This window comes from Buteo buteo, chromosome 19 (assembly GCF_964188355.1).
Source record: "Buteo buteo chromosome 19, bButBut1.hap1.1, whole genome shotgun sequence".
In the NCBI taxonomy this organism is placed as follows: domain Eukaryota; kingdom Metazoa; phylum Chordata; class Aves; order Accipitriformes; family Accipitridae; genus Buteo; species Buteo buteo.
In genome coordinates, this window is record NC_134189.1 from 16,347,655 (window position 1) to 16,371,896 (window position 24,242).

Here is a 24,242-nt window from a genome sequence, read left to right on the forward strand (position 1 = left end):
TTATTCTCAAAGTCCCACAGGGAACTTTCCTACTGAACCATGAGATTTCATTATCTTTTTTTTTTTTTTTTTTTTTTTTTTAAATCATACTGGATGACACATTTTGTTAGTGGTAATAAAATATTCCTTCTTTCATTTTCTAATCCAGCCACCACATTTGACTCTATGTTCCCCTAAAGCAGTGAATTCTGCAGGTACACTTCAAACTGTATGAAGAAACATTTCTCCTTTAATTCCATATAACCATCCTATTCTTTATCTACTGAGTATTCTGTGGCAATCATCTTAGACCCACTCCAACTTGAGTAAGTGTAATATTATCCAGGTAATCATATGGGACTAGGTCAGTCATCAAATGGTATGGAAGATGGTGTCTGGCTTATGGTTGTACCTGCCATGCTTTCTTTGCTTTTGTTTTCTTCTTTTCAGTTCTGACAAGTTCCTTCGGAACATTTCTTCTTTGGTGAATTAAGCAATAAGAAATTTATTTAAATCCTGTGTTAACTGAACTAATCCTGACTTCAGCAGTCTCATCCTCTCCATTACCAGTAACTTCCAACATTGTCGTCTATATTTTTTCAGTCAATGATGTGTAGTCTGAAACCTGATAGTGAGTTATGGAGTAGTCCAGATCATGGCACACTCTAAATTCACCTTTTGATAGCCTAGATGTCCTTTTTTTTTTTTTTAATACCCAGTCATCTTCATTATTTACAACACTCACTGGCCTTTCTTTTTCCTGATCTTAATCACAGAGACTCTCTTGTCTCTTTGCCAAACTAATCCTGTGTCTTGGCGTGGTTTTCCCTAAGCTGGTTTTCTTCTACAGAGTTAATTACTAGAGGCAGCCTAACTATTCCATTGGGAAATTCCAGTTTTTGAAGGAAGTTTCAAAAATATGGGAAAATTATGTTTCCCACACTTTCTTCCTATGTCAGTGTTTTCCTATACTGAAAAGCACTTAAGAAAGTCTGAGCATGTAGAAAAGTAGAAGTGCCTCCTTTTATTTTAAAAGTAAAACATTTCATTTTTAGTGTTAACAACCTAAAATGAGTGTTATTGTCCCACTGGAACTTTTTATTTGAAAAAATTACTCTTCAGGTCTTTCTTCCTAAAAGAGAAAAGTTGGTATACAGACAGGGAAAAATAAGTTGTATCTGCGTTCTTTGACTACATTGTATCTACATGTGTTCTATCTTTTTCCTAAAACTAGGAAAAAGTGGGAGAAAGGGAAGATAGAAATTTGAGAATTTCACATTTTACTTTTTCCTTTTTGCCTTATTTAAATTTTATTTAGGGTAATCATCAAAAGAAGAGTCTAAAACTTGAAAGTAAAAACTCAAAATATAATCACTTTTCATTTTCTAAATTTGTGCATGAAAACTGTTGGACTATCCTTTATTACCTGCTGCAAGATTTCATTAGGAATTTTCAGTATGCCTATTTATTAATTCATTTTATGCAGTTTAAATTTATTTTTCTGACATGATGGATCTGGAATTATCAGTTTCTCTGAACTGCTAACTCCAAATCCTTTGCCACCATCCACTTCCTGTGTGCCACCCTCCAAAAATCTCTAACTGAAATCCTATAAAGATTTAATTTCATGACTTGAAGCACCTTGGTAGCCCCAATGATCTTAATAAGATTATACAGATGTTTAAAGATAGTCATACACATAAATCTTTGCAGAAAGACCTAAGGGTGAAGCAATGTCACCTCCATGGTAACAAGGCCTAAAGGGGCTTGAATTTATGAAGCAAGAAGTCCATCACTTCTGAAAGTCAAGTGTGTCCAATTGCCCTGAATTAAACACCAAAAGCACAAGCTGAATCTGCGAACATATGAGCAGCACAAGTTGCAGTCGTGAGTTTCAGATGCACTTCTGTTATCTTTGTCTGCCTTGAAGAGTAGGTATTTATTGTTGTTGCTTGATGGTTTCTCTGATTATCAAGCCTGGACAATAGTTTGCCCTTTACCATTGGTTATTTATTTTCAATAATAGCCTCTTGTGGAGGGCATTCAACTACAGCTTTTTGAAATCAGAGTAAATTATGTTCACTGTCTACTTTGTATCCTTAATTTTTTTAATTATCATTTTCAAAGTGCCCAGACAGTTAAGAAAGGCACTGCTTCTCCATACAGTGCCTGTATGGATTTGAATGGATTTGACCCTATCCAGTTTTGTTCATCCAAGCGCATTGTTCTTCTGCTGAATCGAGTTCCCGGGAACCCAGTTGTTATCTGCCACAACTCTCAGTGTCCTTTCTGGCTTTTCATTCAGTTCAAGCAAGGCATAAACTGCTTTCCTATCTTCAGGAACAGCCACTTCCTTGAAGGATTTATCATGTATTCTTGTTAACAGTCATCTGGGCTAGAGAAATTGTCTGATGCCTTCGGAGCCACCAATGGAATTCCCTCCACTTTGGGAGATTTACTGCACGTGAGTTATGGAAGTGACTCTCTATCAACTTCCTCCTTCAGAGATTTCTTCCTGCCCTCTCCTCTTCCCTCCTTCTCTTTCTATTAGTCACCGCGTGATTTTTTTGTAGACTGAGACTCTAGAGACAGGAAGTTTAACAATAAAACAGAAATAAAAGGGGAAAAAGACATCCTGTTCACTGTTCATTTTGATTATATGATTTTATTTGTTATTCTTGTCAAAGTATAACTGGTTACAGAGACATATTTTCTCTTTCCTCCTTCCATCAGAAACATTTTATTGTATCATGTATTTCTCCAAAAGCTTTCTATACATACCTTTTTATGTTCGGGGGGAGCTGTTCTCACACCCAGTCAAGTGTACGTTTATATTCAGGGGGAGCTGTTCTCACACACAGTCAAGTATACATCAAGCACTTTTAAATTAATCTCTGTTGCTTGGTCTTCGTATCTTTTTCTGCTTGTTCTGCACACCATGCCTTTGTCCTTCATCCTTAACTGGAAAGCACACTGATATATTTAATTCATGTAGGATTTCATCCCCTGCCCTAAGGAATTTCTGTGCAATTCAATTTGTTCATCACTGGTTTATTTCTCTATTTTGCCTGGTGATATACAAATCTCCTGCAACCATGTATTACTGTGTTTTCCAAATAGAGCTCTCATATTGAAAAGACCTGTTACCTGAATGTTTGATAGGTATGGGATATAACCCCAGTCATTCTATTTATTTTAAGGCTGCTTTTAGGTCTGAGTTTTAAAATCTTCTTTTCACTACTGAGGGTCAGACAGAACACAAAAAGCAGTTGTCCAACAATCCCTATTAACAAGAGGAATTGCTCCAATCTCCTTGTGAATTAACTCTCAAGTGTTTTATCAATAGGGTTAGTAATAAACTCCTAGCAAACCTGGAAAATTTGATAGTCTTAGAAAATGGTGTAAGGCATCAGGAATGCTGTACTGAGCACTTTCAAATACAGGTATTGAACATGAAGTATATAAAAGATTTAAATTCACTTTAACATTGTTATGCAGTCTGATTGCTAGTGACTTTGAACGCAGGCTGCTTTATGTGTCTGTCTGAAGAGAGTATCCTAACTCAGGTCAGAAGGTGCCTGAGCTGGACACAGTAGTGCTTTTTAACCAGTCAATATAAGATGCACATGGTTGCAACAGGACAATGTTTGAAACTATTGAAGACATGTATGCTATTAAAGCAGAGTACATCTTCTTTCAGAGAGGATCTTTTTTGGATTCTTCCAAAATATACAATCAGCTGACTGTACAAAATGGTTGAAATTCTGGGACATAAGTGAATAATTTCAGTGGTCAGACTGCAGAATAATTAGTGATCGCAGCAGAGACTGGGGCAATGCAGCCCAAGTGAAAACCAGCAAGACATGCCTCAAACTAGTTTCTGCTTTCCTGTTAGGAGTCTTACCAACATCCTTGTTACAAGGTAAGGTTCCAGATCAGTCCCTGTGGCAATAAACGCTGCAAATACTAGGTCTACACTAAGAACTGTAACCATGTCTAACCTCAGCTGTAAACATTGTGTTAGCTATACTGTCACTTAGCATAGTAATCCTGTGGGACCAGGTGTGATCATATCTCCATGATTTAAAAACTCACTAACTTCAGTTGGCCCACAATGAAAGGGATTTTAGTTAAGTCACATTCCCTCACACTTTGCACAGGCAAAGGGACACAAATAAATAGTTACTATGGCTCAGTTTACGTGGGGAAACTATATGTTAACAGAATGATGAATCAGAGCCCTTGGCTTAAGCAAGCTTTATAGCTTGTTTTCTACCATATCCATTAAGAATGATTAAATCTCAATGTAACTAATTCAATTACTGACAGAAACAGATAAATCTTTCAGAACAGGCCTGTCTAGTGTGTGAAATATTTCTTTTACTACTGATCAAAATAGCGAGTATGTGCAACACAGTGATTTTACTGGAGAGCTAACATTAATGCTCTGATAGTGAAAAATAATGCTAATAGCAAAGTTGATATACACATAAAAAGAACTAACTTAATGAATAAATAAGACCATAGTGGTTTAAGCACTGTCCTCAGTTACCTAAGGAGTTCAGGAGATTCTTTCTAGTTTGATGTTTCTGCCTCTAAAGATAGATGTTAATATAAATATAATATGGGTAAAACTGTAATCAGAAATGAGAATTCAAATTTGTAGTTAGAAAATTTTTTATGCAGTAGATATCTCAAACAGCAGCAGAACTGGCAGAATAAAGAGTTAAAAACATGTTATCTGGTATAGACTTGACTCCTGGTCATTTGGTTGAAGAATGTAGGTCAAAAATATTAGATGCATGTTTTGAATGTCCAGACCATGTAGCTTACCTGAGCCAAGGATGCTCAGGGCATTCAGGAATCTTTCTGTGTAAGTATTAAGGGGATAAGGTTAACACTAAATTCAGACCAGTTTACCCAGGGCTATGTCCAGTTGAATCTTAAAAACCTCCCAGGACAATCTCTCCAGGCAACTTGTTTCAATATTTAATTATCCTCATAGTGAAGGTTTTTTTTTCTTATGGCCAGTCAGAACCTTAGTTGTTCCAATTTTCTCCCTTATTTTTGCCTGGACCCATCTGTTTCATAACCTCCTACAGATACTAGAAGATTGCTGTTTGGTGTCCTGAAAACCTTCTCATGTTCTAGGTAAACGAGCCCACCTACCTCAGCCTCTCCCCACAGTCAAGTGCTCTAGCCCTCAAACATCTTGGTGGCCTTCTGCTGAACCTACTCCAGTTTAGCAGCATCTTTCTTGTTTTGGCAGGGTGTGGAGTAACAAGTGCGAAGTAAAGGGTATCTACTGGGTGCTCTCCTATGAATTCAGCCCAGGATGCTGTTGGCCTTCATTGCTCCCAGGGCTCATATTTGGCCCACCACTGGCTCCTGCCTAGCTCACTGCTCACCACCTGGGAGTCTTGTCAGTGACGACTGAGACAAAGGCGGCAATGAGTACCTCCGCCTTGTCTGTGCTCCCATGTCACTAAATCACTAATTGGCAGCAGGTCCACATTTTCTTTGTTCATCCTTTTCCTAACGATGTCTCAGTAGAACTTCTTGTTGCGCTTCATGTGCACCACCAGTTTTAACTCTAGTTGAGCTTTGGCTTCCCTAACACTATTTCTGCATGCCCAGGCAGAGTTTGTATATTTCTCCTCTGTAGGCAGTCCTTACTTCCACTTCCTATATATGCCCTTTTTGCCTTGAAGCTTAGTCACGAGTTCCCTGTTTGGGCAAGTGACTCTCCGTCTGTCTGTTACTGGAAATAAAAGCTATTAAAAATACAATTGAGAGTAAATCCCTCAGGAGAAATAAATTCTGTGGTTTTGGAAAGGTGTTTCAAATTTGCTAATTCACTTATCTCTTCTATTCCTTTTTATAGCATTGTAATTACTATTTGGCAGTTGAAATTTAGACTGTCATTTTATTTAGATGTGGATGGGTATACATCAGGTCTGGGTGATTTGAGGAATAAAGTCTTAGCAAGAGGCTGTTTATGCTTTGCAGGAGCAGACATGTATCTGTGGAACTGTTAGCAAGATTTCTTCACTAAAAGAAATAGTAAACAGAAAAGTTTTCTAAACAAATCTGAACATAGATTTGCAATACAAGCCAGTGAAAATGCAAGTGGTAGCAACTGTCATTGAAGTCAATGGGAAACTGCCATCAAGTCCAGCAAGTGAAGTATTCATATTTTATACAAAGCTCAGAACTACTGCTCTTTTATGAGGTCACTTACAATATATTTACATCATTTAGATGCTATGCTTGCTGAAGAGACTATCATCTCCTGTAACAGTGATCAGAAAAATAATAAGCACTGTAGACTTCTCCTGGAGCATTCACCTTTCTTGAGTGGTTATTTTTTCCAGGAAAAGATCATTTTGTGAGACAGAGGAGAAAGAATAGATATCCTATAACTTGATGTAAGTTAATGGAGCCTTAGTAGAGCTCCTGTAACTTTCACAAATAACATTATCATAAATTAAGAAAGCACTGCATAGATAAAACCATTACAGTGCAGAACTGCTTTAACAACCATTAATGGAAAGTATCTAGCTATGTTTCAGTATCAGGATGGAAGGATATGCCAAATGGCATACCATAAGGTTTGTGATGGGACTGACATCTTTCAATATTTTCATTAGTAACCAATATGATGAGACAGAGAATGTTTGTTCATTTTTTAGTAGAGGCCTATTGTAAGAGCTTTTGACTGTGGTGAAAGGTGGGATTAGCAGTGACAGGTAGTTTTTCAGAAAGGGATCTCAGAGTTATACCGCAGACAAGTTGAATGTGAGTTGATAGAATATTGAATTTGAAAGCATGAAATGTGAAGTAATCATTTTGCTTCACATGACACTGGTAAAACATCAGCTGGAATATTTTCAACATTTTACTTTTAGAAAGATTGGATAAGGAGTCCACAGAAATTACGAGTCCAGAGAAAAGCAATTAAAATTATCAGACATCTGGAAAACAAGACTTATGAGAAAAGGTTGAAACAATTGTCTACAGAAGATTGAGGAAAGACATAATAACAGTCTGCAAATACATTAGAGGCTGCTGTAAAGAAGACTGGATCTTCATGTTCCCTTAAGAAAGAACAAGAATTAATAGGATGAAAGCACAGCAAGGTTAGATTAGGCATTAAGGAAAAAAAACTCTGTGAGGGGAGATAGAGAAAGAGAAATTTGCTAGGGAGGTTGGAGAAGAACTCTATCACTAAAGATCTTTGAGAATAGGCTAAAGAAGCATCTCAGAAGCATGTTTATGGTTGATCTTGTCCTGGTAAGCAGAAAGATGGAGTATCTCTTCTGGTCCCCTTTGCAGGCATATATTTTTTATGACTCTTTATATGCTTGCTTGAGAAGAATTGTATTGTGCAGTTGTTCACTGTTTCATTCTTTAATATATGAAAGGAATACACTTGCTCATGTTTTTTTCTGTGTCTACAAATATATATGATTACTGTGATTAGATATTTTCACTTGGCTTAGAGAAATAAGCACTCAAGTTCATTTATTTTGTGTGAGGGTGTTCTTCAACAAGCTTTTGGCTTTTACTGCAGAGCAAAGGATGCCAGCATTCAAACAGTCCCTTTTTGGCCTTTCCTATTTTACTGGATACTTCAAAATTCCACATAGTCATGCTGAATGCTATCAGTCACTCTTGACTCAGCCAAAATGGTTTTAAAGCAGACAAGGAATTTATGGGAGTATATGCTGCTGAGCAGCTGATTATTAAATTGCAAACAGTTCTGTATGGTTTCCCACGCATTGTCTCCTATGTCCATATGACAACTTGGACTACAGCTGGTTTGATCTCATTGTATTACTGTGTGTGACTTGAACTTTTCTGTAACTACACTATTAGGAAGTTTAGATAGGATCAGAGCAAAGGTCATTTGTTGATGATTATCTCGTATGCTTTTTCTACTTAAGATAAAAGGAAGTCAGTGTATCATTCTTAACTGTTCTGTACCGTGAGATTCATGGTAGGAAAAACTAAAACCAAAACCACTGTTGACCTTACAAGCTTTGTTAATCACTTTACATCTAGTGTTTCATAAGAAATCCTGATGATCTTACTGGTCTTCTAGGAATGCAGCATACTTCTAGCCTACAGTGAAGTCCCAGTAAATGTTCCCATCACCCCAGACCAAGTTTGTTTTTGCATAATGTTCTTTTCAGTTGCCTGAGGTTTCCTTTCTTTCCTCCCTCTCATGACATATCATCCAAACATTCTTAATCTCCAGAGGAACTGCAAAACAGATTCCCATGAAAATCTTAAATCTCTAAAAGCAGTACCCAAGAAAAAAAGAATAAAAACACCATAAAACTAGCCTTGCTTCTCACTGAATGACTTGAGTAAACTCTTTGTCACAGCCATAGTAAAGTATAAGTCTTTAGGGTCCAGGACTGCAAACAGACTCTGTCGTAAACAGGGGTATTGCTTTTTTGACTGATTTTTATTATAAAACCAAAGGGCTCATTAATCTCACCTAGGGCTTTGGGGGGGGGGGGAGGGGAAAGGAAAAAAAAAACAAAACAAAAAAACAAAAACAGTGAGCGAGCTGTAGTAAGGTAGCTTTAATGATTTTGTGAGGCTTGTTGGTTGTACATCTTTGGTCTACCTCAAGCCACACCAGTTCTGTCAATAAGGCTTTTTTTTTTCTAGAAATGATGGTACCCAACATTACCATTATGCAGTAGAGGCCATTCAAGAATGCTTCAATGCTTTATTTCCTTAGCACACCATAAAGAAAAAAAAACTTCTGGTCTTTACCATCCCTGGAGGTATTCAAAAAGCGCGTAGACAAGGCACTTCAGGACATGATTTAGTGGGCATGGCTGATGGTTGGACTCACTGATCTTAAAGGTCTTTTCCAACCCAAATGATTCTATGATCCTGAAGAGATATGGTAAAAGGCTTTTACTTGAAAATACTTCATCATACTAGTTTTGTTAAACTGACGCTAGTCATTTCATTAATTGATGGAGGCAGCAAGCTGTAATAGATACAGATTTTAGGCCAAGGGGCTTTTGTCCCATTGGCTGTAACACAGTCATTGGTCTTTGAACATCCTACGGATGTAAAGTATTATAGGGCTGAGCTGCGATCTTGAGGGTATGTTCTGGGGTAAGAAGTGTTTCACGTTTACATCTTTTAGATAACTTCATGTAAGCAAGCAATGTAATAGATTTATGTCCAAATGAGTGATGTCCTTTGTAGTTGTTATTATTACCAGGCCTTTGGATGCATTGCATACCTTCTGAATAAATGCCATCGTGTAATATGATCTTAGCTACGTGCCACAAAGAAGTCTAAAGATATTGGAGATGTACTGGTTTAAATACAGAAAGACAGGCTGTGCACCGGTGTGAGGTTTGTTTGCGTGTGTGTGATAAATTAGAATGCTCATGCAACACCAGGGCATGCATTGCTTTTTTTCTTGTGTAGGCTAAAACAGCCTCTGTTTTTTTCTGATGAAAATTTTCCCATGTATGATGGATGGTGACTTGACTTGGCTGTTTGTAATTTTGCTGGAGTAATTTTTAGACTATCCCCTTCTATGTTTTTATATTCCCAAGGAGTTTGCGAAAGCAACAAGGAACATTTTGCATCCATACAAAGACATTCATCCCTGTCAATTGGTTTTTCAGAATCCTTTATGTACTCTTCAGTGAGTAAGCATCTCCTCCCACTGAAACTTTGCTTTTTATTATTGGCGTGAGAAATGACTGTGTTGTTCCTTCTAGTGGGTCTAGTCTCCTATACTAAGTTGGTTTTATGTGGGTTTTTAATTTCAATTGCAAAATGTTCCTTTTATGAGCAGCCAGCTTACTTGGACACGTGCAGGAATGGAGCTTCAGCATCTGACTGGTTGCAGGGCTTACTTTGCAGGAGAAGCTCTGATATCACAAGATCTTGAGCAAAACCAGGGAAAGCAAATTGCTGCATCGTATTTTGCAGGTTAACAAGGGAGGACAGGCCTACCACCTTAGAAGACAGTCTTAAATGATACTGAGAAATTTAAGAACCTTGTAAAACTGCTTAAAATCTTCTTACAAATAAATTTAATCTATAAATAATATAAATACTAAAATATCAGTTATATGTTCAAATGGATTGTTTTGCAACAACAGTAAGAGAATTGAGTAACGTTGCAGTCATTGCTTTGTGTGGAAGATGGCCCACAGCCCAACCCAACAATGTTAAACACATATTTTTTCCAGTAAAGTAATTTCTGATTGCAGTGTCTGTTTTCAGCTCAAGTAGCTTAATGTGGGAGATTTGGACTAGCTTAGAAAGGGCTATGTTTTTACAGTGTAATTGTGTCCCTTGATGCCGTTGGACATCAGAAATTAAATATGAATTTTGAACAAAATACATAATATGGGACCTTTACAGCAGTAGTTTTGACTTGGAATATTTTAGCCCAAAAACATAAATGCAGATGAGAAACAGATTTGGTTTTTAGACATTCTCAAGATGCTAAAATGCTTTCAAATCAGGATTTAGATTTCACTTATCTGTGGACAGAAGTCCAAATGTCAGCATTACTAATTTTCTGGCTCTATCTCTCTTTCTTATTGGCTTCAACAAATTAACTTCCATGACTCTAATTGTTTCAATTTATTTAATACTTAATGTCTATTTTAAATACCACTGCTAAAACAAAAGATAAGCTAAAAGATGAATGAATGAAAGAAAGAAAGAATGTTCTGGGAAAATCTTGCTCTCTGAAGTCAGTAATAGACACAAGTTTGTAATTCTCCAAGAGTTAAAGCACAAAACTACATAGTAACTATGTAACAATCATACTGCAAAATATCTGTCACACTATGAGTTCACATCTTGCATAATACAGAAAAATGTGGAAAGAAAGAATTACTATTGTGGACCTTCATCATTCCTAGTACTACCTACCCGAAATTGAATAATATATTAAAAAAACCCAAATACTTTAACGGCCTGGGCTGCTTTGAGGTGAACGACACTCATGGGAGGTCTGGTTTCAAAGTTAGCTTCAATGTAAACCAGGAAGAATTTCCAAACATAAGAATGTGAAGGCCACCTGAACGTTTCTTGTGACTAAGACTTCCAGCAGCAGCCTAGAATCTCACAGCAACTTGACTTTCCTTCTGCAATAATACAAGGCAGGCATTTTTATGGGAAAATGAGGACAAATCCTATGAAAACTTCTCTGTCTCATTTATGAATGAATCAGCAAGCAGAGTGGGTTTGGACTCAGCCCACTTTTCAGGTTTTAGCAAGAAACAGAGATCGTCAAATTCATTTCTGCATTCAAGCTTCCGAAGAATATTTAGTTTATTCGAGTTCACTTTGAATTAAGGGTTAACACACAGCACCTATTTCCTTGGAATATAGCCCTCTAATCTGTTTACATGCCTCTGTGTACACAGTTGTGATGAGTAAATCACTGCAGTACTTTTGTCTGTGTGAGGATGCAGTATATCAGGCCTTTCTGAAACTATTGAATGATAGGATTATTAGCAGAAGCCTGGCTAATCTGTTTTCTTCTGCAAGAGCATGCCATAGCCACAAACTATGCCAGAGATAAGAAAAAAAGGCAAGACATGCTGTCAGATTCTGCACCTCATTTACTTTAGGGTAATAGAATACAGAGTAACTGTACAGAAAACAAAACAATGTATTTAGGTTTATTCTGTTGTAATCTGAGTCAGAAACATTCCTTCAGAACGGTGTATGTTTAATGATAGCATCACATGTTGTATTTTTTTGTTGTTAGATTGTGGAGTTGTAGGGTTTTTTTCTTAAATTCCCTTCTTGCCTAGCAGGGAGTTGATATTTGTATCCCATCCTCTTTGAGAACAACTTTTAAATATTTCAATACCAGGAGAGGACTTGTTTCCAGCTTCACTTTCAGGCTGGAGTCAAGAAATTAAAGCAATGAGAGTTTAGAAAGAAAAGCAATGAAGCGCCAGAAGTAAACGTGTAAGCTCCAAACCTGTTCAGTTTTTAGATTTCTCACTAGGAAGCTCTTGCTGTGAAACCTGTCTCTGCCCCAATTAGTCAGTGACACCAGGCAGAGCGATCAAGCTGTCCACATTGAGGAAGGGAGAGATGAAATAATGAGGAAGTTAATAGTGGAAAAACAAATGTGAATAATGAGTTACAAATATTAACTGTCTTGCATGATTTGCTATTTTCGGTGAAATTTCTCATGTAATTGTTCTCTTTTCAAGGGACCGAGCTCCCTTCATCTTCACATCAGAGATGGAGTATTTCATCACAGAAGGTGGAAAAAACCCACAGCGTTTTCAAGAGTTTGTGGAGCTTTGTTGTCGAGCTTATAACATAGTCAGAAGACATAGCCAGTTACTCTTGAACCTGCTGGAGATGGTAAGAAGCTTGAGAATGACACCAAAAATCAGTTTCCTCTGGTGTCCTCTTCCCTTTTACCATTTCTCTGCTGCCTCCAGTAGCACTGTGATTTGAAGAGGTATCAGCTGCTCTGCTGGAAATGTTAGTGATGGCACTTCTGGGCAAAAAACCTATCCAATTTCAGTACTAATTTCTGAGAAAAGAAAAGCTAAGCTGCCTGGGTTTTTTTCTTTTTCTTTTTCTTTTTTTTTTTTTTTTTAATGCATTCTTTTTTTACAAAATAGCAGAAAACTCCAAAAGGTCTGGGTACAAGTTTCGCCTTCAGTAATTTCACTGAGCCCTTTTTCTAGGTCTTCAAGAAACCGCTCACCAATTCTGTTCATGGTTATAGCAAGACAAAGTAAACTAAATATTTCACAGACTGGGTGATATGACAGTACCTAGCAGCACTACAGCTAACAAAGGTGGCATTAGAATGTTTTTTTGCACATTTCCATGCTCCCTTCTTAGGATGGCAAACACAGAAAAGAAAGAGCACTTACCCATATTGACAGGTTTAAAAATCCTTTTGTATAGGATTTTAAGACCTCTGGGAGTTTTTATCCCTTAAGTATTCCTACCGATTCACATGCCGGGCAGATTCCATAACTGCTTTATGCCTCTATTTACTTGTGTGTGAAAGGTTAATGATTTTTCCCTTCATGGGTAGAATGAGAATATTAAATTAACTAATATTTGCTAAGTTGCTTGGCTAAGATATTAATCCAAAACTTATGTCCAGGGCCCCGTGCAAAACCTAGGTGACTGGTCTGTGCATGGAAAAAATCTACACAACCTTATAAACAAAACCCCTGCTGGGGTTGGGGTACAGCCAAGAAGTTGCTCTGTAAACACGACTTTATTGTCTCCAACTTCTGCAGTGGGGAGGGAAGAAATGGTAAGAACTTGCTCATCTTATTTCTTCTGTCTTGTAGATGGATTCACACGCAGTGGTACAGTGAGTGATTTCCCAATATAGAGCAGGAAGGATTTCCCCAGATCTCTTAACCCTGCTTCTAAGTAGTCACAAAGGTGCAGCAAAACCGAGTTCCCATCAGAAAGCATAATTTCGCACTGAAAGCAGTGCAGAGTGCTGTTGTAGGAGATACTGTCTAAGTTAAAGAGCCTCTGGAAAACTCAGGAGCACCCTTGCTCTCTGATCCACAGCAGTAATCCCTGCATTTCTGAACAGGTTGCCTAAAACTGCATGCTGCAAATATAGCTACATCTTCTGCCCACCTCCTTGTCCCCAGTGCAGTCCCTTTTTCTGCAAGCAGCAGAGATAATGATTTTAGATTACTCTGGGATAACAAAGAGAAAATGTTCCCGGCAGGAGCCCTGAAATAACTAGCTATCTCTGCCTGGTATAGTTCTGGTTTGTCTATATTCAGGACATGCTGTGTCTTTTGTTTCTGCTGATCTTTAAGGAGACGTAATAGTGCTGAGCTAAAAGTCAGCATACAGATATGTTTTAGTATTTGTCAGTGGGCTGCAGTTCAGTCAATTGTCAATTGTGTTGCATTTCATAATGGAAAAATAACTGACAGCGTACTCACACCCTATCAATGAGCACTTCATATCAAAGGAAATTAAACAAACAAGAGAAACGCCTTGTTTTTGCCAGTGATGTTTGAAAAGGTGAATCTGGGTCTGCACTTGAAATGGAGTGTTGGTCAGAAACTGTAAGTATCAAAATGTTTTAGGTGCATGGGTCACTTCTAGAAAAGTGAATAGGCTGTGAAGTTGTTCCACTTTGAATTCATTTCCATGCAGAATATCAGATGTTAACATGGAGGGGCAAGATAATCTAACCACTGCTTATTTGTATCAATGACAGTCTAAGATTTCTCTCACTGTCTGGAAATCTGCATTATTAATCTTTCCTTCCCCTCTCACATTCTGTTTCCTGAGATGCTATTTATAAAACATGGTTAAAATAATCTAAACAATAAGGCTATTTCCAAAAAGTACAGCACTTCACAGGAGCAGTAAACTGTGCCCTGGATGGTCAGTAACTCTTAGTGGTTTCTAGCAAACCATGATTATGAACAATTTAGGGGGTTTGGCCCAGTTTGGGAATTAATGCTTTTCCTTGGTGGTGAGCAGCAGTTTCTAGAGCTGTACTGACATTTGCTACTGAGAGTAAGAAATAATCCATGAAGTTTCCATCACCTTCAAAAGCAGAAACATCTGTGGGAGACCCAAGAGTATGCTGGCAGAGTTCAGCTGCGTAAATGCCTGTAGTTCATCAGCTTTGCTCTCATTAAAGATTTGATGTGAAGTATTATAAAGAGGGTGATTGCAGGACACAAACACCTTTTGAATAGTTTAAAGAAATGCAAAATCCATTATTGTTATAAAAATTTTTCAGGTAGAAAATTATTAAAAGGGGCTTAGAGGTGACACTAGACAGCAAGTAATTGGTCCACTTGCCTCTGTTGTGACAAGAAACAGGTCAACCTAATAGTATAAAACAGGAGACAGTACCTAGACAGAGCAGATCTAAGACTCAAGAATCCTGTGTCCTCATACAAGTCATTTCACCCTTCTAAACTCAGAAACACCATCTGGGAAAAGAGGATCAGGAAACATCCCCATCTGGGAGGTCTAATGGATGGAAAGTACATGCCAGGACTATTCATTTTTCATGGGATGGTGGGCTGAGCATCACACACCAGCTCTGAATCCAGACCCAAGGAGAGTGTAGGCAGCTCCACTCAGTGCGTCAGAAGGCCTGGGATAACCAAGTGTGGTAGGTCAAGACATATGTGTGGCCAAACGAGGAGAGCAATGCAGGCACTTAAACTTAGGCATCTAGAGATATTTGAGTTGCCCTAGGCAACCTGTAGTTGTTTTCCAAACAGTTGTTCCATGTCTTGTCTAATTAGCATCTAGTATCACTAGCCACAGTACTCAGAAGCATCCTTGATCAGGGGACTGGAAACACAAAAGATATGCTATATGGAGCAAAAGGGATGAAGCAGTATAATAAGCCTCTAGGACCCCCTTGCAGCCAGCAAAGCACTGTGTAGGTACTGCCCAGCTAAAGTCTTTTGTTTTGCTTCAGCAAATGGTTTTCCACCTTCTACAATGCAGAGAACCTAAAAAAATCGTGTTTTTCAGTTGCACTACAGATTATTAAGATTATGTTCATCTCTGATATTGTTCCCTTTTCTAATGCAGGGCAAGAAGATTAATCTGCCTATGCAACAACACTTTTTTTTTTTTTTCTTTAAAGGAGACAGGAGCTGTTATCATCTTTTATAAATGGGTTGAAGGCATACAGATAAATAGCACTGTGTGTCCTTAAGTGCTGAATGTTGTTATTGTCCGTGCTTTCAACTCACTTACATTCATCTCATTGAGCTTTCTCCCTCTCTGCTCCTTGCTAGCCAGAAATCTAACTGTCCAGTGGTAGTATAGATTGGGTCTGATGTGAAGCAAGGCTTTCCTCATAATGCCAAACAAAAAAAATATACAAAATATTGAAATTTGAATTAAAAATATTAAGAAGGTTTGAAGGAGTAAAGAAAATGCACAGCAGTGACTGCAAATTCAGATACATTTCCTTCTGAGCAATGTGAAGGACTGATTTTTTTTCTCCATTACACACAAAGCATCACTTCCAGCTCTACTGTGGTTGCTGAGAAAAATCAGTAGGTTTTGAAGTGAGTAAAAATTATTTTTGCTGTTGACATTTTAAAATGCCTGGAGAGAGCTGTATGGGCAATTGTATGCACTCAGTTGTCTACCCTACTCATGTTGTTACTCTGCAAGGGGAATGTTTGCATTATTTGTCTCTTGAACCTAACTTGGCCAAGTAACTAGAACAGCTCCATCCCTCTTTGATGGAGAATGATTCCCCCTTCAAAGGGCAGTTTTCAGTGCCTAAGTCAGGGCTCCTGCTGTGATTTGGCATCTAAAGAAACTTTTCTCCTCCATTGACTGTAAAGGGAGTGAATCTATGATCCCTTTGCAGGAGGAGTCCAGAGCAGTAATGGTGAAATCAGTAGTTACAAATGAGAAGGTGATGTTGCGCTAAATTGGATTAGGACCAAGATAATACTGTGAGCATAACAGAAACGTGGTTCAGGTGGCTGAATTCGGTTGCCTTCCCTTTATCACCATTAGAAGGCTATGAAGGAATCTTAGGAATGCACTTATTGAGATTATGATATCCGATGAGAAAAAAAATAACTAAAATGGATTGGTGATTTTGACCCATGCCTCTTTCCGGTACCTCAGTGTGCAGGTTTACAATGCAATATATTCACTTTAGTATTCCAGGCATTGCTCTAGCATCAGAACCACTTTTCAGATCAGCAGACCTTTGTGTTTTACAAGAAGACCTTTTGGAGTAAAACCTTTCTATTCTCAGTTAGCCCCATTTAATTTAAATTTCTTTTCAATAGAACAGTGGACTAATTATATGTCTTTACTTTAAGATGCTGCATGCAGGATTGCCCGAGCTAAACAGCATTCAGGATCTGAAGTATGTGTATGATAACCTCCGTCCTCAGGACTCAGACCTACAGGCTACAAGCTACTTTACAAGGTAAAACCAGAATATAATCCAGAAAATTTATCTCCTTCAGGCATGAAGCAAAGCTGTCAAGCAAAAAAACAAACAAACAAACAAAAAAAGGGCAGTTTTTCTTTTATGCTAAGAGGTTGTAATCAGTGAAATTACACAAAAGGATAACTGGTCTTCATGTGTTTACTTTTAAAATTTTCATTCCTTATGCGTGTTATAACCAATCTCCTCAAATTTCTAGAAGAAACAGTGTATTTGTGGTACACTTGTAACAAGTCACTTATTCAGTGCCTAGAGATTTCTTTGGTTTTCATGGTGAAACCATCCTGGCTTACATCTAGTCAGCTTTCCTCTCTGCTTTTAAATGAAACAGCTACATGCAACAGGATTTGGACTGCATAAAAAAGGTTCAACTTGTTAAGGGACTGAGTGAGGACCTGGAATTCCTGCATTTTAGTCCCTTTTCTGTTCTCCTTTTGACTTTCTGTGTTGTCTCAGGCAAGTTACTTTCCCTCTGTTAGCCATAGTTTTTCCATCTACAAAATGGTACTGATACTTCCTTTTAAGCACTTAACAGATCTGTCACAGAAAAGCATTATGTGTGAATACAGGTATGTTTAAAGCTTGATTTGTGTTAGGGTAATGAAACCCTGTGATAATAACTCGGGATTATTGATGAGGAGCTACAGCTGATGTGTATAAAATCAGTTTGAAGGCCTCAGTCCTGATCTTTCAGGTCAGGCCTCTGCATTACATGTAACTCCAGCAGTTGATGTGATGATGCTCTAGATGAAACCAGTGGAGACTCTCTGGATTTGGAAACTTACTTTCCCATTCTAGGCACAGTATGAGAAAAAATCTCCCTTTTCAGAGCCTGTCCTGTGCAGCACCATCATTTCCCAAGGAGTCTATGAATTCACGCACCCTGGACACCATGTACACATGCAAAGCAAGCCAGACTCTTCTGACCTCCTCCTCCTCTGGTGCAAGTGCAGGGCACGTATCCTGTTCAGAGCACTGGACTCTGAGTGAAGGGCTCCTTTCAAATTCAGAGCCCTAAAGGACACTCCCATAAGGCAGCACAGCTCTCTGCATGGTGCAAACTGCCTTGAGGCAAGAGCAATCCCCCTACCCTTCCATACAGCCAGAGGGCATATTGCAATGAATAAATGAGGTGAAAGCTTGAACTGGAGCAGCTGAGCCAGTCTCATTGCTATTACAGAGGCCCATATGAAGATTTCGAGCAATCTGAATTATGTTGTTCATATGTCTCCTTTTCATGTATTAGAATTGGAAAGGGAGGCAGCAGGTTTGGAGAAGGCTGGAACAGAGACCTAGAGAGTTTAAGGAAGAGCCTTCTTTGAAAAGAAAGAGGGGAACTTCTCAAACAAAACTATTGTTCCATTACTTTATACACAGCAGAGCACTGAGTTCCTTCTCTTTTAACACTTGTTTTTTCATATGCTTTCACTCTTGCCCTTTAGCAAGATTGTTTTATTTTAAAATTTAATTACTGCTTCACATTTACCATCAACTCCTACCTTATCCTTTCCTTTAAAATTTTACATATTCCTAAATTACAGACTTATATTTCCACTTCAAATAGGAAACATGTAGTTTCTAATTAAATTGTAAAAGTCTTGATTCTGTCAAAGAGTTTGGGTGGTGGTGTCTGTCTTTTGTGGGTTAAAAAACCCAATTCATTTAACTAGTGAAAAAAGGCTAAGTTATACATAACAAACAGGGAAATGTGAGTCTTCCAAGTGAAAACTGCATTAGTGTCACGCAAAGTTCAGAGCTCGTGCCCAGCACTCTTCTGGGGGTGGAAAGGATCAGTATGCTTTTCAGCTGGGTAGGACTAAGGTTATGGTTAGGGTTAATATCACTGCAGTCTTGCTCAGCTGGAAGACAAAGGATGAAGGCTGGGTTCAGGACAGAGCTGTAGCTCCATGCTTTTTCTTGGAGTTGGGCAAGGTGGTTGTGGTGTTTTGAGGGTTATGGTGAAGGAAGTGAGGGACTTCAGAGTGGGAATTCACCTGCAGTCTTTCTCAGCCAAAGCATGTGGAACAGCTGACACTAGGAAGATGTGGCTCAACACTGGTTTAGAAGTAAGCAGAGTTGGTGTGCTTTGTTGCTGGGTAGATGTTCATATTAGGGTTAGGAAATCCTGTTCAGCCCAGAGAGACTATAGGTAGGACTCAGAGGCCACCATATCCTTCTTCCCATTAGATTTCTTGTTAGGGTTAGTGTTAAGGTAATTAAGGCCTTCAGAGTGGAAATGCCACTCAAGTCCTGCTTGGCATCATGGTGCCCATCTGTACAGTGCTGCAGGCTCTGTTCTTATTTGAAACTGTATTTTCTGCTAAAACGTTTTTAGTGAACTCTGGAGCTATTGTTCCAATTTCCTTCAAAATGCTAAAGTATAGGTTTGTTATTGTCCATAGAGATCATTGCATCACATAGAAAAGTCAGATATTTCTAGGGTGCGTATTTTGTTCTTTAATACTCTTAGGGTATGTTTGTATTATATATGCTCATTTGCGAGAAGAAAGTCTCTTGCCATTAGCTCATGAATTTCCAGGGATCTCATTTCTCCTGGAGGTTTGGGGTTTTTTTTGCTTTATTCTAATTTCTATTCATGTTTGAACATAATTTGTGTTAATTCAACACGTGTATTAACTAACATTTCTACATGTTTAAATAAGGGTAGAACATCAGGCTTTGTGTCTAGCAGTATTTTAACTTCTGAAAAGTGTATCCAGGCACTTTTCAAAATAAAGACTTTGGGATGGTATAATAGCCAGATCCATGCAGAATATACCTCTCTGTGTAAGCATTTTCCTACCTGCCCCCAGGAATGTTAATAAACTGAGATTTTTGTGAGCTTTCCATTACCTACGTCATCTTTATTCCTGTCCTTCAGAAAATTCTTCCCTACCTCCTTGTTATACAAAATGTCTGGGTGAGAAAGAAATCCAGTTACACACTTCTCATGGTCACTCTGCAGCTTACTCCTGTATCATTTTTTCAAGCTGTCCTTAGAAAGCCAAGGAAATTGAAAGTTCTGATTGTTAGCATAACTTCCAGTAGCTCTGAAATCCTTCACAATTTGTAGCTCTCTTTTTCTTCATAATTACTTCCAAAAACACTTTATTGTTTTTAAAAAGTTCTTTTCTAGACAAGGAGTGTGGTCATTGGAATGTTAAACACTGCCAACCGAAAGTTATTTCTTGTTGTAAGTACAAGGTAGTTATTGTAATCTTTCAGATTCAATCATATAATGTATCTGCTGAAAACCCCAATCTTCTGCTAGTGGAAATAGGAGAACAGTATTTCTCTGTATTTCTGTAGAAATAGGTTGCTTTTAGCAATTGTCTGGGTTTGGTTTGAGCAATAATACTGTCATTGACTCTACTGTTGTTTAAAAACAACATGAAATGATGAACGATGTCACAAATATTCCTGGCAAAACAATGTTAATTTGTTCTTTGCCATCACCTTTTTAGCCAACAGAATAATGCTACTGGAGTTTGGACTGTAACATACTGACCCCTTTCAGGACCGTAAAGCATTCTGCCTTTTACCAAATTCCTTTGCTCTAATTCTTGATTTAAGACATGTTCAACAATCAGTGGTCTCATTTGTGTACTATATTCTTCTCACATTGGGTCAGTTCACTGTTATGAGCTGATGAGCCTCAGTGTAAAGCCTCACAGCTTACAGCCTTCTGGAAGGTCGCACCCTCAGATCGTGGATAAACAAGGCAGCAATTGAGAGTTAAACAAGAGTTTCTGTGTTTGCTTGTCAGTTCTGTGCACCTAGTGCCAAATGAAACATCGTTGTCTCTCCAGCATCTGCCCTGAACTCAGTTTGATCCTTGAAACTCAATTTGATCCTTTCCCCTCCCTCCTTTCCTCTTCCCCTGACAACACAGTTTTACCAGAAACTGGAACCCCGTCTTAACTCTGGATATAAATTTCCTCTTTGGTTTTCTGCAGATGTCTTCAAATGTCAGCACGGTGTGGCATGCTGCCTGACATTTTTAATGTGCCTGTAAAGGAATGTGTATTTTAAATTATTGTTAAAGGATTAAAGTTAGCCTAATGCCATGAATGGAGTTGATTTCAATTGATTGCAGTATGCAATCTAACCCACTCATAGAAACCCATGAATAAGAGATGCACAGTGGATCTGACAAGTACCAGCGAAGTGCCATTGCATATCTTCAGCAGCCTGATTGAGGGGGGTGCTGCTTGGGTCAGCTGCTGCCTTTACTTATTTATTTAACAGAATAATTTGTTAGGTACCTGTCGTTGCCCACATCAAGCATATTCACTCCAAATCACAAATGCCAGCAGTTGCAAAACTGGACAGTTCACAGTAACTCCTAATCTCAAACAATCAGCCAATCCCTCTTTCTCAGGTGGCTGCAGAGATTCCAGCAAGAAATATCCCAAACAGCTGAAACACCAGTGAAAGCTGGTGACTTCTGAAAAGGCATAGACAAAACCACAGTACTAAAGTTTCTTTCAGTGGCATACAAGCATTTTGTAAAGATCCTGGTATATGTGTTTCAAAGGAACAGAAGGTGGATTTCCTCCTTGAATTTATGTTGTCTGAGGCATTCATACTGTTGTACAAACCCCACATGCCACCAGCTCAGGGGAGAGGAATGTCCTCTGTCCTGGGAGAGGCACATAGGAGGACTGGTAGGGAAACTAGGCTGGAAGATGCACTTCAGGAGAGTACCTGATGTGTTCAGCCTGTGGGATCAGAATTAGACTGAAAGTAAACGTGTATTTTAAAGCCTAGCAAAATCAGGGGAAAAAAGAATATGATTACCTGTATACTACCACATATATAGGTATTAAACTGAACGGTTATTACTGCTGTACTCAAAAAAAATATCAACTGTCCATGAATAAATGCTGCTAAAAATTAGAAAAGGTATGTCTCTGAAAGCAGTAATATTCTGGAAAAGTCTGTTAAGAGCTGCTGGGGGCATACTACCCAACTTGTTTTAAAATAGAGCCTGATAAATTCATGGATGGAAAATTTGGATATAAATGAAGCACCATGTTCGTTAACATCTGAGAATCCCATGAAAATAAATTTTGCTCATTATGCTGTAAGTTATTTCCAGGCCTATATGGAAATGAGAAGCAGAATGGCATCAAGAATGATAAAATTATTCTGAAGTTTGAGGTGAATATTTGTTGTTATATATACCAAGACTAAGATCTGGATAACTAGTCAGTAATAATGAGTGTATGTGCTCTTAAAAGGCTGTGGAGAAAGGCTGGTGTGTCCAAAAAGATCTAAGCACCAGCCCTCAGAATACCTGTCCCATAAGAAATGTCTACTTCCTAAAAATCAAGGCACCAACTATCACTAGTCACACTTGAAGACATTAGCTAATCTTTTCATCCATCTCTGTTTACACAAGCAGCCAACCAGTCTGTGCATGTTTTACCTGATACCATAATTTGACAGTTCTGTAGAAAGACTGTGAGCCAAATCTGAAATTCAAAGCCAGTTCAGCAGGTGGAAAGCAGAAAGTCATTACTTTTAAATAATCCCGGATGCTTAATTCACTTTTCTGAGAAGTAGGTCAGACACCAATCTGTGTGGTAAATGGATATTGTCATGTGGAAAAAACCACATTTTTCTGCCTGAAAACTGTGTGTTAGCAATGTTGTGATTCACAATTAATGTTACTCTAGTTAATGACAGTTTCCTGTTTTCTTCTGATTATCCTGTGCTTTTGATGCCCTTCATATAGGTTACTTCAGTTTTTCTATCCATAGACCATTAGGCACTAATTCTCTAAGCAGCTTGGGCTACCAGAGCTCTGAAATAACTAAGAAAGTTGTTGTCATCTTTGTGAAGGCAGAGTCACCTTTAGGCACAGGCAAAGACAGTAACGGCCCACGGAGCAAGAAGATCTCAGCAATGAATACCCATGACCTTACCAACTTCTTTGCCTATGGCTAAACTTAACTGTGGCTGTAGAGAAAAGAAAGTGTATGGGGATCCTGGAGAGTTCAAGGAGAAAGTTCCACCACTGAACCTTAGCATGAACTTTAAAAATGCTAGCAGAAAGGGGAATCAGATACCACAGTGTGATAAACTGGGTCAGTGAACTAATCCATGCCAAAAATAAACTGCAAAATTAAAAAAGATAAGACACATGGGTTTGATGTACCCTACTGCTCTATACGTAGTTAGGAACCAGCTTTTGGGAGGCTGTGGGAAAGAGGGTTTCCTTTAGCCAGTTTGCCCTTGAAAGAAAGTGCAGAGAGCCGTAACCAGAGTTGTTCTACCTTGCTGTGAAGACACGCTCTGAGATGTCACCGGAATAGCAAAGAGGCCTTTTCAATCCATTGTTGATAACATGACATAAGGTTGCTTAATGTTCTCTATTCTAACAGAGAGGACTGCATACAGAGAAAACAGAATATCGAGAGAGGGAGAAAGCAACATATACATCTGTTTTTATTTTATTTTAAATGTAATCATTTAAAATAACTTACAGGGAAAATCTGCAACAATGACAACGAAAGCCTCTGTTTAGGTTTAAAGTGTGTGATTAGCAATCTGGGTGTTAAAAGCATTTTAGAAGCTTAATGGACACATGGAAAGAATAACAACCCATTAAAACATTGAATTGTTTAAATAGTGGTATTCTGGTATCAGCTGTTCTGCATAGTGATGATGTCTAAATTAATACTAGTTTATAAGCAGAAGCCTGCTTTGTGTGAGTTAAAAGGCACTGGTTTTAGCTGCAAAGTTAATATGCCTCATAGAAATATTGCAAATTCCCTAACTGCTTTGCTATAATATGGCCCAGTTACTGATTCTATAACCTAAATCATGTCTCAGTGACTTAGGAAGTGTTTAAACTATGCATTAAATTAAATACATAGGAGTTAAAAAAGAAAAGTTCACCACAGATGCACCCTAATTAATCAGCACTGAATTGATTTTGTACTAATGCTTTGAAATGAGATTTGTTTTCTTGTTTTCCATTTGAGTGTTAATTTGTGTCATTTATTAAATAGTCTGTATGTATTTCTTTCTGGAGAATGTAATTAATAATTAAGATAATTAACTGAATCAATTCAGAGATACCTTTCCTTGTATTATGTTAAGAAAAACATATACGTCTTCTTCCCTGAGTTTAGTATGCTTGATTGGGGTATGATAAATTCACACAGTATTTTGACTGAAATTTCAGTCTGGGGGGGGGGCAAGCCAGGGAGCTATCTGCAGCTAGAATGTTCTTTTTGGTATGGTTGCAACTATGAAGCTACAG

General features: G+C 38.2%; 1 protein-coding gene across 1 annotated transcript in view; it reads left to right on the top strand.

The window, feature by feature from the left end:
- PIK3C2G (phosphatidylinositol-4-phosphate 3-kinase catalytic subunit type 2 gamma) overlaps positions 1–24,242 on the top strand; it is a 206,949-nt gene that overhangs the window by 137,626 nt on the left and 45,081 nt on the right. Inside the window, exons 26-27 of the mRNA XM_075051333.1 lie at positions 12,216–12,372; positions 16,839–16,948. Of these exons, the coding sequence (XP_074907434.1) occupies positions 12,216–12,372; positions 16,839–16,948 (267 nt within the window). The remainder of the gene's footprint in view (positions 1–12,215; positions 12,373–16,838; positions 16,949–24,242) is intronic.